Source organism: Rhipicephalus sanguineus, chromosome 2 (assembly GCF_013339695.2).
Source record: "Rhipicephalus sanguineus isolate Rsan-2018 chromosome 2, BIME_Rsan_1.4, whole genome shotgun sequence".
Classification (NCBI taxonomy): Eukaryota; Metazoa; Arthropoda; class Arachnida; order Ixodida; family Ixodidae; genus Rhipicephalus; species Rhipicephalus sanguineus.
Genome location: NC_051177.1, coordinates 1294948 through 1312092, shown reverse-complemented (window position 1 = coordinate 1312092; position 17145 = coordinate 1294948). Strand labels below are relative to the sequence as shown.

The window sequence follows — 17145 nt, the reverse complement described above, 5'->3', positions numbered from 1 at the left end:
GAAAGTAGGCCTAAAAATTAATACGATGAAGACAGAGATAATGCTGAATAACCTGGCGAAAGACAGAGAGTTCACAACTGGAAAACCATACACTGGAGTACTGTATGCAAGAATATGTATACCTAGGTCAAGTACTAGCAGGAGAGCCTCATCACAAAAAGGAAGTTCACCAAAGAATAAGAATGGGCCAGAGTGGATTTTGCAGGCACTCCCAAATAATGTCAGGAGATCTGCCACTGTCAGTGAAGCGAAAGATATACAATCACTGCATATTGGCAGTTCTAACATGCGAGGCATGGAGGATAACAGGTTAAGTAGAGAAAAAGTCGAGGACCACGCAGCGGGCAATGGAATGAAAAATGATCGGAGGACGGCACAGTGGGTCAGGGAATGGGTGGCAGACATCCTAGTGGACATCGAGCGAAAAAAACGGACCTGGGCTGGCCAATTAATGCGTCAGACAGACAACCGGTGGGCAGCAACCGAACCAAGGGATGAGAAACCCGGTCGAGAAAGGCCGAGAGTAAGCTGGAATCAAAAACGTGGCGGGAATACAACGAAATCGGCTCGCAAGGGTAAACAGGCCTGCAGTGGACTTGACAGTGGGCTGAGAATGATGACAATGATGACTGTAAATATTAATGTGCGAGGACTTGAGCAGTCTGTGGATCTTTCAACAGATTTGTACTATTTAGCTAACATGTTTGAAGTGCTTCACTGCACTAAGAGAATGCTACATGCACTACATCAAGCACACATTAAAAAATCCACATTGGCTGAATTGATAGGTGACACAGAGGGCAACTAGTATGTGCACACTTCCCTAAGACAAAGTTCAGGTGTCCATATGATCGTCGTTATTATCCACCCCCATCTTTGCTGGCTGTTTCACACTTACACACACTCCCAGCTCATACTCACCTTTTCATAAAGGTCTACAGAACAGCACACCACTTACAACACAACTTGGCAGAGTCGCGAATATCTGCCCTATGACTGAAACAACATTTTTTTTCAAAGGCTTCACAGGCGTAAAACATGTTGAGCAAGAAGCCGCATGTATCCAGATATAGAGGCGTGTGACCCAGGCATAAAATCTGCATTTGTTTAAATTTCTGAATGTTAAGAGTAATATCCATGGACTGCCAAAATGGACATGGGAAAAAGCAGTGCTGTGGTTGAAAGCCACCTACTAGATTTCGCGTGCCTCCATGTGGACTTCCTGGCAGAACCACAATGAAATGAAAATATGTTGAATGGTGGTCCGCACAATACACCGATCGATTTCTGGAGTGCATGTGCAACATCAAAAGCATGGCAACTGTGAACCACCACTCCAGTGTTACACATGTCATCCATGCCCTTTTCACATTTTCCAAATGCAGCCACTGCAAAGCGGCCAGGCCCCAAAGTGCAACTTGGATTGACACTACAAGGAAGGCAGCTAGTGCTTGTTCGGCCCAGCGTAACATGCCATCGTGCGAGGCTTTTCTGATAACAGGGACATAGAAGAACCAAGAATGGCATGTGCTGGGAAGCTTATCAAGCCTGTAAGTCTGTGTACTGGCATCACAGGCAAAAGCGTGCATCACAGAGCTGTAATGACGGTGAAGTTAGCGTTGCACATACATGTGCACTACATGACAATGCAACAAATTATTCTCTGGCAACATTAAACGCACACAATTTTGTGCTGCCACATCACAATAAGTGCTTACCTGAAGTGCTCGAGCAAGAGGCGTCAGCTTTCCATACAGTTGTTTTCCCTGAAAGGAGAAGCCCAGTTGGTGCTCTGTGCTCCATGTGTGCGTGTCCACTCACCCGAGGTGGCAGATGTCCTCCCTGTGCATCCATGGCCTCGGCCATGAGCCAGGCGAGCACTGCACACAGCCGCTGCTGTTCCGTCTGCCGAGCTTTGCGCACGGCCACCAGGAGCCGGTCACATGGCTTGAGCCAGGCATTTATAGATGGCGTCATCGTGCTAAGCAGATGCCAGTCCAACCTGATCACAAGTGAGCCAAGCCACTAATCAGTCACCGCTGGGCAATGGTACTTCAGCAAAAGGGAGAGTTGGACTAGTTGGTTGGCGTTCATATTGAAACAGCGCAAAAGACGAGGACACAGAAAGACTTGACTACACGAGCGCTGACTGACAACTGATTGCTTTATTCAAGCAAAACAGAAAAAGAGAGGGAAGACGAGAGTACTACAAAACATGCGCACGCACACGACAAAAGACTACACCTGTAACATCATTATGTCTTCTCCAAGTACGTCAACTCGCAATCAAGTAATGCAATCGACGCTGCGCTGACACATGTGTCACCGTTTTTGCAGATAGCGAAGCCTTCAGCTACCTCTCTTATGCAAGAATCCGTGCATCTATAAACGGTGGTCGTGCGGCACAATTCTCGGATGCAACCACAGGCGGCACAGTGGGCAGACAAATGGGAGAACGGCGCACCCTTTAAAGAGATGTGGTGCTCACGCAGGCGAATGTTGAGGCAGCGACCCCCGTTTGCCCCACATAAACCTTACCGCATGAAAACGGAATGGAATAAACAACATTGTTTTTACAAGGGACAAACTGTGCACGTTCTGCTATACGACATATTCACACTCGTGGACAACTCATCCATTCTGACACACAAGCTGTTGAGCTTATTTTTGGCGGCATCAACGTTGAGCTTGTCGGCAATCTTTTTTATACGGTGAGAAATACCATGAGTACACGGAATCATCGCTACCCTTTTACGATTTTGCATTACGAGGTTCTGCTTGAATATTTTTAACTTTGTACAAAACTTTTAATGATGCAGCTTTCTGTGTCCTTGCGCTGTTTCAATATCAATGGTACATCATCACATACGGTGGCCATTCCTCTAGCACAGCAGCCAAATGTTTCGAAAATAGAACAAACCACTGTCTTAAAGGGACACTAAAGGCAAATAACAATTTGTGTCAGAGTGAAAGCTCATTGTATGACAACTTCTAAAACGGCAATATTATCAACAGCAGTGCCCTACTTACCGAGAAATTAAGCTAAATGTATCACATGATGAGCGCCACGAGTGGACAATTTCGAAGTGATCCCGATGACGTATGAGAGTCTGCCTACAATAAATCACTAGTAATCAAACTAGCAGCAATAAAAAAAGAACCTTCCGTGCATCAAAAGACGTAATAAAATGCTGTTTGTTCGTTTCCGTTTGATTAATAGAAAAAAGAACCTCTGTGGCGTTGCCATGGGGAACGGCGCGCGCGGTTCAAAGGTTCCGTTTTCACCAAACTGCGCTTCGCCCGGCGCCCTGCTTCACTCCCGCGGTCGCGTCTCAGTGGTAGTTTCTGGATCGCGTACTGGCGCATGTGTTTTTCGCGCTCGTGAAAGTCGCTCTGACAGAAAGTTCGACAAAATGCCGCATGCAATGACGCCGGCACTACGAGCCCTCAGCAGCATACCGCGTTCATCGGGGCTCAAGTCGCTGAATTGGAGCCCAGCGTCGCGAGCCAATGTCTCGTTGTCAAGTTTTCCGTCCACGTCCATTGCGGCGATTGCGGCAAGCTTCGATGGCCGTTGTTGCTGCTGTGGGTCCTTTCGCTCTGCTGCTACTAGTGTCGGCGGCCGCGCAGTAAAGGCGGGCAACGTTGGGCCCGGCAGCAGTGACGTATGAAAGTCGGATTTCAGGCTGGTGATTTGAAGTGCGCTAACGCGATGCGGACCACTAAAACGTGATTTTATTTCAAAATAAGCACTTCCTTGGCATAAAAATAGCACTGCGAGGCTTCTGGACCGCTATTTCAACAATCAGCGTCGACTTAATATTTGCCTTTAGTGTCCCTTTAAGAAGTGCGCTCCATGTACCACTAAAGAAACCTTCCCACTTCTCTCTGCAGTCAATACAGGTCGGCTTGTGAGGCATAACGTCCCAATGTCACTCAGGCTACAAGAGACATCATAGTGGAGGCCTCTGAACAATTTCCACCACCTGGGGCTCTTCAATGTGCACTGAGATTGCACAGTACACGGGCCTGCAGCATTTTGCTTTCATCGAAATGCGGATCAAACTAATGTCGTCAGCAGCCAAGCACTGTAACCACAACCCCCGTCTTGGGAGTATTTCCATTTCATGTAGCTAACTCCAATTGACCTGCTGTACAACTCTCCTGCAATGCTATATCATTCACAGCTTGCAAATCATTGATACTTTGATGCACGCATTCATTTTTGTAGGACCTGCAAAAACTAATAAAATTTTGTTCTAGCAATGTACATATTGCTTACAGCAATTATCATGACCAAGTTCATTTTTCTGACGGTTGCACAGCATTTCATTTTCCATTTGTGTAGTATTTTGCCATCATTTCAGATATGATTAAGAGGCTACTCACATGGTCAGAGATTGCATCCTCATTGTGATATGTGATACAAGTGAAAAACGAATCAGAATGAATTGAAATGTGGGTCCTTTAGTGTACAACCAATTTAGAACATAAAAACACGCTGCACTGACCATTTTACATTGGTCAAACATTGTTCATGTAAGTTTACCCATGTATTCAACAACACACACGTAAGAAGTATTTTCTTGTTTTACTGTCACTTTAAAATTTATTTTTCAGGAAATAAGTCTTTCCATGACATTGGGGCTGCAATGAGGATGTCACCCTAGAGGGACGCATTTCCAGTGATGCTACTGAGGACTTGTGATTTGGAGCAATTTTTGGAGCATTTCCAACTTGGAGCACTTTGGAGCAGGTAATTTCACATCTTGAAGTACACTGGAAAAGCAAGTTGCATTTGCATTCAAGCACCTGACTAATTATTAGGGGACTCTTACGACGAGCTCGAAATATTTCAATTCATAGCAAATCTCATGGAGAAAATCATCTCGGGAGTACTCCATATTTCACCCAATAACGCAAAAATAAGGGCGTCATGCAGTCAAGTGTTCTGGAATAAGCTCTTGAGCGATTATTTTCGACACTAGCAAATAACACTCTAAGTACATCTACATGGTTAGACAAACGCCGTGACGTACAACAGTCCCTCAATGCTAAGGAGTCCTTAATGCATTCCCCTAAGACGACCCCAAGGCACGTTTTCTTCTCGATCAATTGTATGGCTGGGCACAACAACATCACGTCCCTCAGCTAGCCTCAGAAGGCCAACCTCCTCCAACACTCCTTCCCCTCTCTCTGAGGCCTCTCCGTGCTGAAGCAAGAGCATTCTGGCAGTGGTTCCAGACTATCGTTCGCACAAGCACCGGGTTGCCTGGAAGGTGGAGATCTACTTCAAGTCCAGCTTCCGCGAAGGTGTCAGAGAGTGTGTTCAACGGGCGACTACACGACACTGTGTCTTCTCTGTACAGCGAAGCTGCATAGGGCTAGGTTTTTTCGTTTGGACGTCGAAAATCCCTCAGTGCACGCCAGGGAGCAGAGCAAAGAAAAAAAACCTCACTGTGTCCCTTATGCATTCGCCTAAGACGACTCAAAAGCGAAGAGACTTTTCACTCGATGTACTGATCCTCCCCGCCACCCTCTGAAAGCTTGGTGCACTTAACGTTGCTTTACACTGGCTCCAGCATCGGAGGCATTGCAAGGTTTCTGAACCTCACAAGTGATTGGCGCACTGATCACAGAGGCAGGGCAAAACGACTATGTCGTGTGATGACGTCATGGTGTATGACGTCACGATGACATCACGAGTTTTGGCATCTATGACTTCATGGTAACGTCAACACGCAATGATTTTTCACATTGCCCGTGTAGACACCGGCGGCCAATTTTCGCGTTTGATGAGGCATCTAAGGCTTTCACATTAATATTGCATATTGAACATTAACACATTAATATTGCATATTGAACATTAACAGCCTGGCCGTCAACAAACTGGCCTTACATACAAAATGGCCTCCACCATGTCGCCTCTATGCCATGTGCTAAACAGCTTCACTGGTCATCCACCTCAGAGACTGGAATGGCTCCTCAAACATTTTTTTGTTTCTCTTCACTGTGATAGCAATTACCGTATATACTCGCATAATGATCGCACTTTTTTTTCAAAAAAATTGACGCCAACTTCGGGGTGCGATCATTACGCGGGGTAAATTTTCCGTGAAACAATATTCTGAGCACCGAAAACGCAAAGAAGTCGCTAATCTGAATTCTTACGATAGCTATCATGAACATAACCAAAAATAAAAGTAGAGTAAGGCTTACCTTTGTAATAAAATGCACGCGTTACGCAGGAGCTACATGCATGGAATACTGCCCTTTTATTTTTGAACTCTCTGACCCCCAACGTTCATTCTGAGTCCGAAGCGTCACTGGCGTCAGTGTCGTCGCCGCACGATTCCCTGTCGGAATCGGCAGTGTCTTCACTGTCCCACAGACGGTCATCTTCTGTCCCGTCGAGCGCGTTGGAAATGCCAGTCTTCTTAAAGCTCTTGACGACCACCTCGTCGGAAATGGTACTCCACGCTTCGAGAATCCATGAGCAGAGGACTTCCACGGAGGGTCTCCTGATTTTGCCACTTGGCATGAAATCGTGGTCGCCCGCCGCCATCCACTCTGCGTACAGCCTCCGGACGTTGTCCTTGAACGGTTTGTTCAGTGACACGTCCAGAGGCTGTAGCAGCGAAGTTAGACCCCCAGGGATCACTGAGATTTCTGTGCGCCGCTCCTTCAGCTCGGTACGGACACTGTCAACGAGATGGCCCCGAAAGCTGTCCAGCACAAGAAGTGAAGGAAGCAGAAGCGCTCCTGCTCTTCGCCCCCAAACCGTCTTGATCCAATCGACCATGAGGTCTGCCGTCATCCACCCTTTTGCTTGAGCGCGGATGTGGATGCCACGGGGAAAGTTTCCCTTCGGAATTGTTTTCCGCTTCAGAATCACGTACGGCGGCACCTTCCGCCCGTCTGCCGTCACTGCGAGCATCACGGTGCACCGCTGCTTCTCCGCACCACACGTTTTCACGAGCACGCTTCGAGCACCTTCCTCGTTCACAGTAGTGCTTCGAGGCATGTCAAACGTCAACGGCGTTTGGTCGGCGTTGCCTATCTGTGACAGCAGGAAACCGTTCTTCTGGCGTATCCTCGTGACGAACCTGTGAAAATCGATCACTTTGTCTTCGTACGCGGATGGAAGTCGCTGGCACAACGACGTCTGCCGCCTCAGCGACAGTCCATTCCGCCGCATGAAGTGTGTCGTCCAGCCGGAACTGGCGCGGAAGTCCTTTGTGGCTATTCCCAGCCTCCGGGAAACTGTGCGCGCCTGCGTCCGTACCATGTCTAACGACACGGCACAACCGTCTTTGCGCATGTCCCTCACGTATTCGAGGACTGCCTTTTTGATGTCAGGGAACTTGCCCGTTTTGGGTCCCCGGAAAGCCCGGCACGTGCTGTTCGTAGCCATGAGCTTCTCGCGCTGTTTTTTCCAATATCGGATCCGGATTTCGTCGATGCCGAAATGTCTGCCGGCAGCGCGGTTTCCGTGCTCTAGCGCGTAATCAAGCGCCTTCAGCTTGAACGCGGCAGTAAAGCTCGCATACCGCCCCATGGTGAAACGGCGCTTCAACAGACGATCACAAAGCACAGCCAAAAAAACGTGGTGTCAGGTGACGCCGTGACGGGCGGCTGGGATGGCGGCGACACGGCTTTTTCAGGAACTATGGGAATGCGTCGGCAGCTTGTTGCTGCGGGATGACAACAGGTCGACCAACAGGCGGCCGCCGCTGTAACAGTGCGGGATAGCAAAACAAACATGGCGGCCCACAGAGCGAAGCGACCGCATTTTTTTTTTCTTCTTTTCGTCAGTCACGGTGGTTGTGAGTACGTCACGCGCGTCAAAACAGTCTCTTCTGTCTAAATAAGGAATGCTTTCATTTAAATCAGTAAATTTACGGCATTAGCGTAGTGATGCCTGCTTTGAGATCACAGAAACAAAGATGGGCGCGTTCAGCTGCCACAGACATAAAACACATGGCGGGCATTCAGTGAAAACTGCGGCATTTGCCTTTACTGCAATCCTAAATGGCATGTTTCCGCCAACGGTGGGCAAAAATTACGAATATGTTTGGTGCGTGCAGTTCACTTGGCGAGTTTGGAAGAGTTATTAACGCAACATTCGACAGATGATAAACGCGATGATCATCGGCTAGACTTGGCACACGACATATCGATGCGGCAAGTTCGGGGTGCAATCATTACGCGGGGAAAAAGAAAAATCGAATTTAGACGACAAAATTTAGGGGTGCGATCATTACGCGAGTAAATACGGTATCTGGACATCCCAGATGGGTTTTTGCCATCACAATCACTTTCCGTATAAAGTCCAAATTGATAACATCACCCCGCACATCATATGTTCTACCTGTGAGCAAAGCCTCGTGAGCTCTGGCGAGAAACGTGGCTAAAATGGAGCTGACCGTCGCGCAGACGGCACATGCGAGGCCTGCCGTCGATTGCTCAAAAAAAAGAGGAAACGCCCCGCCAGTCTTTTGTAAGGATTATGAAGGAACGCCAGGGGAGGGGAGGGGCGTCTGCGTTGTTCGAAGGGTGCAACTGCTGCCATGCGCGCTATCTCGAGGCATCAGAACACTACTCGTAAACTTGCCATGCTCTCAATGCTTACTTCGCGTTTAGAGAACTGACAGCACATAAAACCACTTCGGTTTCTGGAGTGGCCATATTCCCTTAAACCAGCGTTTGGTTGAGTTACGCGAGATTCGGATCCAAAAGAGCTGCTAGCCTTAATTCGTATAACAATACAATGTGTTTGTAGTATTGCATTGAGTGCTTCGCCCTTAGGTGAAGCTGTGATTTTTTTAACCGTCAGCTACTGACCCCGGAAAGCGAGGGGCAGACGTGTAACATGGCGTAGCCACTTTACTGTGGGCCTTCCGATGCCAGGGCCGTCAGTGACTGGCCCACTACTGACAGCTGCGCATATTAAAACCGAATTGCGGCTGCTCCGACCAGGACGCATGCTTTTATTAATGAGATGACATTTATAAAAAAGCAAGCAAAAAATTCGAATTGGGACCCTAGCACTCACGAGCTCGAAAGGGCCGGGCATTTGAGGGAGTACTCATTGCAAGAACGATAAAAAACCCGGATGTGCCGGTGGAAAGAATTACGAAAAAGCTTTTCTGGACGAAGATCCATGGATAAAGTACACTTGAGGAAAAGCATCAGCGTGTTACCACCGTTCACGTGCTCTTCCATGGACGCGAAGAAGGGAAAATTCAATATTGTTCCGTATATCTATTGCTAGCGTTCCCAGAATTCATTCCGCTATGTCCAGAAACAGAACTGACCGACATTTTAGCGGCACCCGTGTAGTTAACATTGTTTTAATTACGTGCCGTGTGACGCTTCAAAAGAGCTATCAGCAGCATTTAAGGAACAGACGCCGTCTGCAGATGAATTGCTGCCTCGCTATCTCGCTACCGATTGGCCTAGACGTAACGAGCCACTGCGGAGAGCGCGTTTTGCAGTTGAGCCGACTTGCACAACAGAAGCTGCACCGGCTCCGTGTATGGCACCATGGCTTAGTCGGGACACACACGTGAGCGCTGTTTGTTCAGTGGAATAATTCTAGGTCTGTGGTTGTGACTTTGGCGGCCCCAAGGTCAAGCTGCACATGTTTAGACACGCCGGCGGTGCAATTGCCGGTGAGAGACGTCCCCGAACCCGAGACTTTGGCGCAGCTTGGCACAGTTTCCATTGATATTATCAGGTTTGCGCAATAAGTCCAATTTGGTGCACTTTGGCACAGTAGGCACGGGAGTGGAATCGCTAAGAATGTGGCCAGGAAAATCGGCAAGATTCGTGAAACACAAGCAGATAGCTTATTATTTGCGTGCCATGCATGGGGCTTACCCATTTCTTTCTTAAACTGAACGCATATGCGAAAAGCTGTTTTGCCTGTCTGCAAAAAGAAGCACCACAGTCCCTGGGTTTTACGCTACGCAGAGAAGGTTGATATTGCAGCTTTCTTGCAAACAGCTCGAAAGAAGGACATAAGCACCAAACACCAGATGTAAAAGTAAGGCGATCCGCTGAGAAAGTAAGATGACTTACCACTTTTTATGACACGATACGACCATGACGCACTTTCATTAAAATTTTGTCACACTGTCACGGGTAGTATGACATAAGAGTGCTTGCATTTCCTGTGTGCTGGATGTGATTCGTTTCACGATCATCCTTAAAATTTGATCATCAGTATCTCAAATTACATGCAGCTTTTACGATTTCTAGAAAATGGGCATGCCATAGAGTGTCATGCACTACAACATTCTAATATAAACAAATGCCCCAAAGTAAATAACTCAAGGTTCATTAATGAGATTTTGTTGATTACTCATATCAATAAATATTATTTTCGCCTCAAAAAAGAGTTCGTGTGCGACGACAGGAGCATAACTGTCATAAAATTATTTACAAAAGATCTGTATTGTCTAAAAAAAGATGAGAAACCTGTACTGCAGGCAAGGTAACTAAATTGCATGGGGAAATAAGAACCAAGGTTGAAGAGCACTTTTTGGTGCGCCTGTCATTTCCGAACACAGTGCCAATCTTGACGGAACAAGTTCGTGTCAGTACTTTTTTTTTCTTCCTTCAGGTAACCAACACATTCGATTATATTCAGTGTTACTTTGTTCTCGGCACTGTCACAGCTCTCTTGTAGCTTTAATAATGCACAAAGCATTGAAAATTCATCACAGAACGGAGACGAAAAAGCAGCAGCTAGCACCTGAAATGCTTTGATATGCGACTGGTTGCATTTTTGCGCCCAACAAAACATCGTGGTTCGAGCTTACGGGATTGTCAACAGATGGTGCTCCACCTTTTGAATACCAGCTCCCAAAAAAGGTGCTGACAGCAGTTTCCTCCGCAGCTACAGGCCCATAACCGTGACCAGTGTGCTATACAGGTTATATGCAAAGGTGGTTAACGAGCGGATGGGCCGAAAACAGCGGGCACATCACGGAACTCCAGAATGGCTTCCGCCCAAATCGACACCTGGATCTTTCTGTGATTACCCAATGCACTGAGGTCTGCTCACATGCCTCCTGGATGTTGCGTTCCGCATGACCAAATGCTGCGGTGCATGACCGAGACGGGTATGCCACAAGAATGGACAGAGCTCCTGCGTCGACTCCACGCCAATAGCTCGGTGATAGCACGTTTAGCAGATATGTCTTCTCAGCCAGTAACGATCCGCAGAGGACTCAAGCAGGGGGGCCCACTCTCGCCACTGTTATACATGTTGTATGCATCAGGCTTAGAAAGTGCCATCATCAAGTCAGACATTCGGTTCAAGATGCAATGCGTGTCAGAGGGGCAGCCCAAAGTATGGACAATAATGGGGCTGGTGTTTGCAGATGACATCGTTCTCCTAGCAGAAGAGTGACATCAGCTCCAGAAGTTGGTGACAGTATCAGCTGACCGTCTGGCAGGCCTAGGCATTTGGTTCAACCCTCAGAAGTCGGCTGTTGTCCAATTTGTCGGGAAAGTGGATACAGACTCCCCATTGGAACTACCGAATGGAGACCAACTGCCTTTCGCAACAGAATACCGATATCTGGGTGTGACCATCGGGACGGGGGAAGGACAATTCCTGATGCACAAGCATCGATTGGACAGACCTCCCAGCGTGCGAGCTGCATTCTGCGCCAGCGAAGCCTCTGGGGATGCAACAGATATCTATTGGTGTGACAGCTGTGGAAATCGGTCCATGTCCCATGTCTGACATTTGTGAACACCATTATATGCCTATCAAGCCACACTCGTGAGTGGCTGGAGCGAGGCCAAAGAGAGGTGGGTGGCTTGGCATTAGGCTGCCATGGAAGGGTCGCATTGGAGCCCATTCTGGAGGACGTAGGACGTAAGCAAGATCGCATATAAAAGATGCCTACGCTTCATGAATGATCACCGGTGGGCCCGTCGCATGTTCCGCTACCTGCACTTCGTGGGGCTCAGAACGCAGTGGTTAAACGGAGTCTACTTTCTTCGACGCAAGTACGGAATGTTGGACCGCTCAACACTCGAGAACACGGAGCGTAAATTTACCGCAACAGTTCGCAACCGGATACGCGAAGAGGAGAATGCACAATGAAAAATGGCGCTGCAACGAAAGGGTACACTTCAGCTTTACCATACGTGCAAAGAGGCCATTGCCCCGGAATCTTCGTACAACAACAGTGGCGGCAGTGGGCAACTCTTCGAAGCATGCGTGGGAGCGCTTCACATGCTGGCATACCGCAGCAGCTTCGACCCAAACATCAACTCAACTTTATGCAGATCATGCGGAGCAGAACAAGAGACAGTGGAGCACTTGGTGCAGCAATGCCACAAACTCTCACCCGTCCGTCAGAGGCCACTACATTCCCTCAGGCGATGACAGGAATGCAAAAGCCGTCGCACCACCACAAAGAGACTACGTTCCAACAGTGGTGGAAGTGAACTCTACTTTGTGCTTTTATTATTTTTGTTCTCTTGTCTACTTTTTTTTATTTTGTTTTCCCTCCATACCTTGGCTAGAACACACCATATGTGTTCACCCGCTACAAAGGGCAAAGTCATATATCATCATCATCATCATATCCTATTTCACCCATGAGCTGTCTTGCTATCAGTGTTTTACTGATTTTCATATTGTTACTTAAAATGACACTAGGCGTGATTATTTATGAGTGCATTTACATTGGTGTGCGCGGCATCGACCAAGATAAACAGCATGCACACCGGATAGGCCAGTCCTCTCTGTCATCGTGTGTAGGCAGAATGCCCGACCCTGACCCGGCGATAAAAGCGCCGTTTCAGTGCAGTTTAAACATGGTCTTCAGAAGGAGGGCAGTATGGTTTTAGTGTGCTGACATACGCTATGTCACATGGTGTGACTGCAGGCGGGGTAGTGTCAGCGATGTAAACGAAATCGCAGGTGCCATCCGTTATTTGGCGGACGATACGGTAAGGACCCATGTATTGAGATAACTCCATGGACAAGCCAACACGACGAACAGGGCACCACCAGACCACTAGGGAACTGGGTGAGAAACAAATGTCGACCTGCCGGCTGTTGTAGAGGGTCTTCTGGGTTGCTTGTGAAGCCGACAGTCTAGAGCGGGCGATCTGATGTGCATGGTCAGCACCAGCAATAGCATCACGACCGTATTGCCACACGCACTCCTTTCTTTCTATGCTTTATATTAAGGCCTCCATACACTCGTTATACAACTGCCTTGCGCAAACAACACCAGAATGTCTGAGAACATTCCAGATTAGTTTGGGATGATCTTTTAGACATGTGCGCGGAAACGCGAACAGCCGAGTCTTTTCTGGAACAAACGTGGCCACCAGCAATAAGGCTGGAATGTTCGATGCCGCCTGTATAAATGCCAACACGCCTTAGCGCTGAGCAGTTCATCGACTGGTGACGCTCTGTTCGCCGCTATCAGTGTAAAGTGTATTGCTGTAATTTGACTTTCCGTTTCTCGGCCACAAGTTCGGCCAAATAAAGTTTCATCTTAGACACGTCGACTGCTACCTTTGTCGACCTCCCGACCCCGTGACAGTATTCACTAGGCAGAGGTGTAGCAGCCAGAAGTAGTGTGCTTAGTGGTAACGTCAGATCACAGCCATAGAGAATATAACAAGGTGAATAAGCAGCAGTGTCACGATGGGGTGGATTGTAGGCGAAGGTCACGTGAGGTAGCGCCAGGTCCCAGTCACGGCGGTCAGGTGAGAGATACACTGAGAGCATGTCTATGAGAGTGCGATCTAGGCACACGGTGAGGCCATTTGTTTGGGGACGGTAGGAAGTGGCCAACCTGTGCTGTGTTGGGGAAGAACGCAAAAGATGATAAATTACTCGGGACAAAATGCGCATCCAAGATCTGGGAGCAATCGGCGAGGAGCGCCATGGTGTAGAATGACATCTTGGAGCAAAAAGTCGGCAATGTCAGTAGCAGTGCTGGTGGGGAGCACTTCAGTGATGGCATACCTGGTTGCAATACATAAAATTTTTTCCACAAGGACATTTTAAATCAAATTTTTCTTCATTATCTCAAGTGCGAGCCTACGGTCGGTGGCATGAATGAGAAGGTGACTGACCTGGTGAAGTCGGTACGGTGTGCATTGGTGGTGCGTGGAGGAGCCGCAAAGTTGAACCAGACCGTCTTGATCTCGAGCAGGAGCAGAGCGTCACAGGACGGCTCTCCCTCTGCAGAGGAGAACAGGGCCTCTGCCTGGTGGGAGCCGCTGCTGCCATGGCCAACCAGCCGCAAGCTGGATCCTTCCACTCCACACTCGGTCATGATAAAGCCCATCTTGTCATCCTCACGCACTTTCTCCCACTCGGGGCACTCAAATGTAAAGCACACCTGGAGGTAAGATTGCACCGTTACATTACTACAATAAGCATTAACTGTCAATGGTTTGGATGCAGTGCAAGAACACCTGCATTTATATAGCACGGTCAATTTCCTCAATACCACCTCCATAAAAACACGCGTTCTGTCTTAGCCTAGAATTCATGAAAGATAGTTCCACAGGGAACACAGGCATTGAGGGTTCAATTACACAACGATGCTTTTCCGTGAAAAATGCTAACCCATCGCACACCGCTTTTTTTTTTGTGCTTTGTGCAAATAAGTTTGCACGAGGCTTACCCTACAAGCGCGACCAGGAAAGAACATGACATTCCTCCGCCGCCACAGCCCACAAGGATGCCACGACTGGCTTCCTCGACTCTCTTACACGGTGCAGAAAAGGCACTTGAGGCAGATTATCAACAAATGTGGGTTTAATAACGCAAGATGCAGCAAAGTGCGACAATAACCCGATTGCGGGCCACGTGGTAACTCCGCATGACCAATTGAGCGCGCTTGCCTGCGGTGCTACGGCTACCACATACAGGGGACTGCCAGCGTGCAACAAGGAGCATGAACCTCTCGTTGCAGGCCTGAGCGCATCTCTCAGCGGCGACCAAGCGCCGGACAGAAGCGTGTTCGAGAAGGGGCCTGGGGGCTGTCACTGGCGCTCCATGAAATGTCTCAACGGTGGGGGAAGGTCAAGCATGGGTTGTGTTACGCATATGGACAAAGAAAACAAAGGCCGGTGAACGTGCCGGCCGCTCCGAGGCAGCTGAAGAAGACGACGACGACGCTCGGAGATTCAACCTGTTGGCCGCTCCTGCGCTCACCTTCGCGACCAAATAAACGGCCCCTTCAGTCGTATACGTCTCGGCCTCCTTCGAGCGTAACAGGTTGCATTGAACAAGGACCAACATCGTGGCTATGGCCATTATGCTGTCGTTTAACGACGGTTCCCAGCGAACGAGCTGCGCGGGGCCCCCGCTGGGGGACAAGGCATAAAGGGATCCTCGATCCGCACAGCTTTGACCAAGAAACTGTGTCTCACAAAATCGTGGTTAACGCCTACAAGATGCAACACAGACTGCCGGAACCAGAAAGATGAAAACTTTTTTTGCACACACTGACACCACCAGAGCACATAAGCCAAGGCCCGCCAACTACATAGTAACCTAAAAACTCTACTTTGTTAGGTCTCCACAGGAACCTATCTTTGTTTGTAGTAAATTAAGTACATAAGAAACTAACCTGCCTGGCACCAGTACAAATATGTAAGAGCTAGGTTGGCTGACTTACATACATTTTGGTGAAACAGCAAAATAACAACTTAAGACTCTGTCCTGCTTGTTCTGTCCCATCATTTGCAATGCTTCACCATAATAAAGAAAAAAATATTCGAAAATAACATACCATACTTACACAATTGTAAGTCACATCGAATGTAGGTTGACACTTCCAAAGAAGTAGGTGAAAAAAAGAAGGTGGGCATTTCCATGACAGAAATTGATGTAGTTGCTAGACCGACTACAAGTGCTCATTAGTGATGCAGAACTATCGTAGCCGAGTCCCTATCGAACTATCGACGATAAAAAATACTATCGATAGTGCTATTGATAGCAAAAGAATTCGATGGTACTATTGATAGTACAAAATCAACAGCACGAACACATTGCAGAATAAACTTGGTTCCCCGCGTGCGTGGTACATGGTGGAGCCGGAGGAGCAGGCTGAAGGGCAAGAAAGTTGACATGCTTGTGTTCTTCACCACAGTGCTCTGCTGACACATCATCATAGAGTCAAACAGTTCAGCTGTAGTGGAAAGAAAGGCGTTACATGTGGTGGAACTGCGCGGCTTCAAATTTATATTGCATTTTATGATTTCAAAATTTAAAAAAAATATCAAGAACTCAGTTTGTTAATTGTAAGGTGCAACTGGTTGTTTTTGGATGTGAATTTATTGATGGACATATTCCGCCTATTTCACTGCGAAAATAATTTATTTCTTTTGCCAAATGTTGCTCGTAAATTAAGCGAAGCTGATAGTAATCTATCCCCAATATTTTGGCAATATGACCGGCCAGCAACAGCATCATTATTCACACCACTATCAATAGTGTTGTCACGTGGTTGTGACGGTGAAGAATGCTGCAGCAAGACTGGGAAATACGGAGCTCTTCATTTGGCCGAACGTTGGCCCAGAAAATCAAAACTCAAAATACAAGCGATACACGCTGCGCACAGACAGCGGCGAGGAAGTCGTCGGTTGTCGAATAATCTGATCATCAGTTGAACGCGTCGTCTCTTATACATCAGTCATCGAACCTTCCAGCATTATCGCTAGTGCTCGCGTAAGCTCTCGAATAAACTTGACTATTTGCGCCCGGCGCGTTATCTTAACAGAATGATCTCACACAATCGTGAAGCTTCTCAAACGTTACTGCATGGTCAAACAGTGCTAACAATCTTTGTGGGTGAAACCCGAATACGTCAAAACAAAGCGATAAACACGCGTGGCAGTAATATCGCTAGTATTATTGACGGTGGTACTAGCGATTGCCCCATCAATAGTTTCTCGATAGCAGTACACTATCGATAGTTTTAAGAAAACTATCGATGGTCAATTTACCAATAGTCCTGCATCACTAGTGCTCATGCATTATCATCAAGTGAGCCCTTGTCATGAACTTTGATGCCCAGGCCCCACTGGCCTTGAAATGCGTCCCCGGCATTCCCGTTTCCAAAGCGAAAACACTAGGATTGTGCG

At 47.8% G+C, this 17145-nt stretch overlaps 1 protein-coding gene across 2 annotated transcripts in view; it reads right to left on the bottom strand.

Moving 5' to 3' along the window:
• Positions 1-17145, bottom strand: part of LOC119382338 (transmembrane protein KIAA1109 homolog) — a 961129-nt gene that overhangs the window by 635893 nt on the left and 308091 nt on the right. For both annotated transcript variants that reach the window (XM_049412180.1, XM_049412181.1), the window contains exons 16-18: positions 14122-14390; positions 1822-2002; positions 1719-1766 (exon numbers count right to left, since the gene is read on the bottom strand). In XM_049412180.1, coding sequence (XP_049268137.1) covers positions 1719-1766; positions 1822-2002; positions 14122-14390 — 498 coding nt within the window. The remainder of the gene's footprint in view (positions 1-1718; positions 1767-1821; positions 2003-14121; positions 14391-17145) is intronic.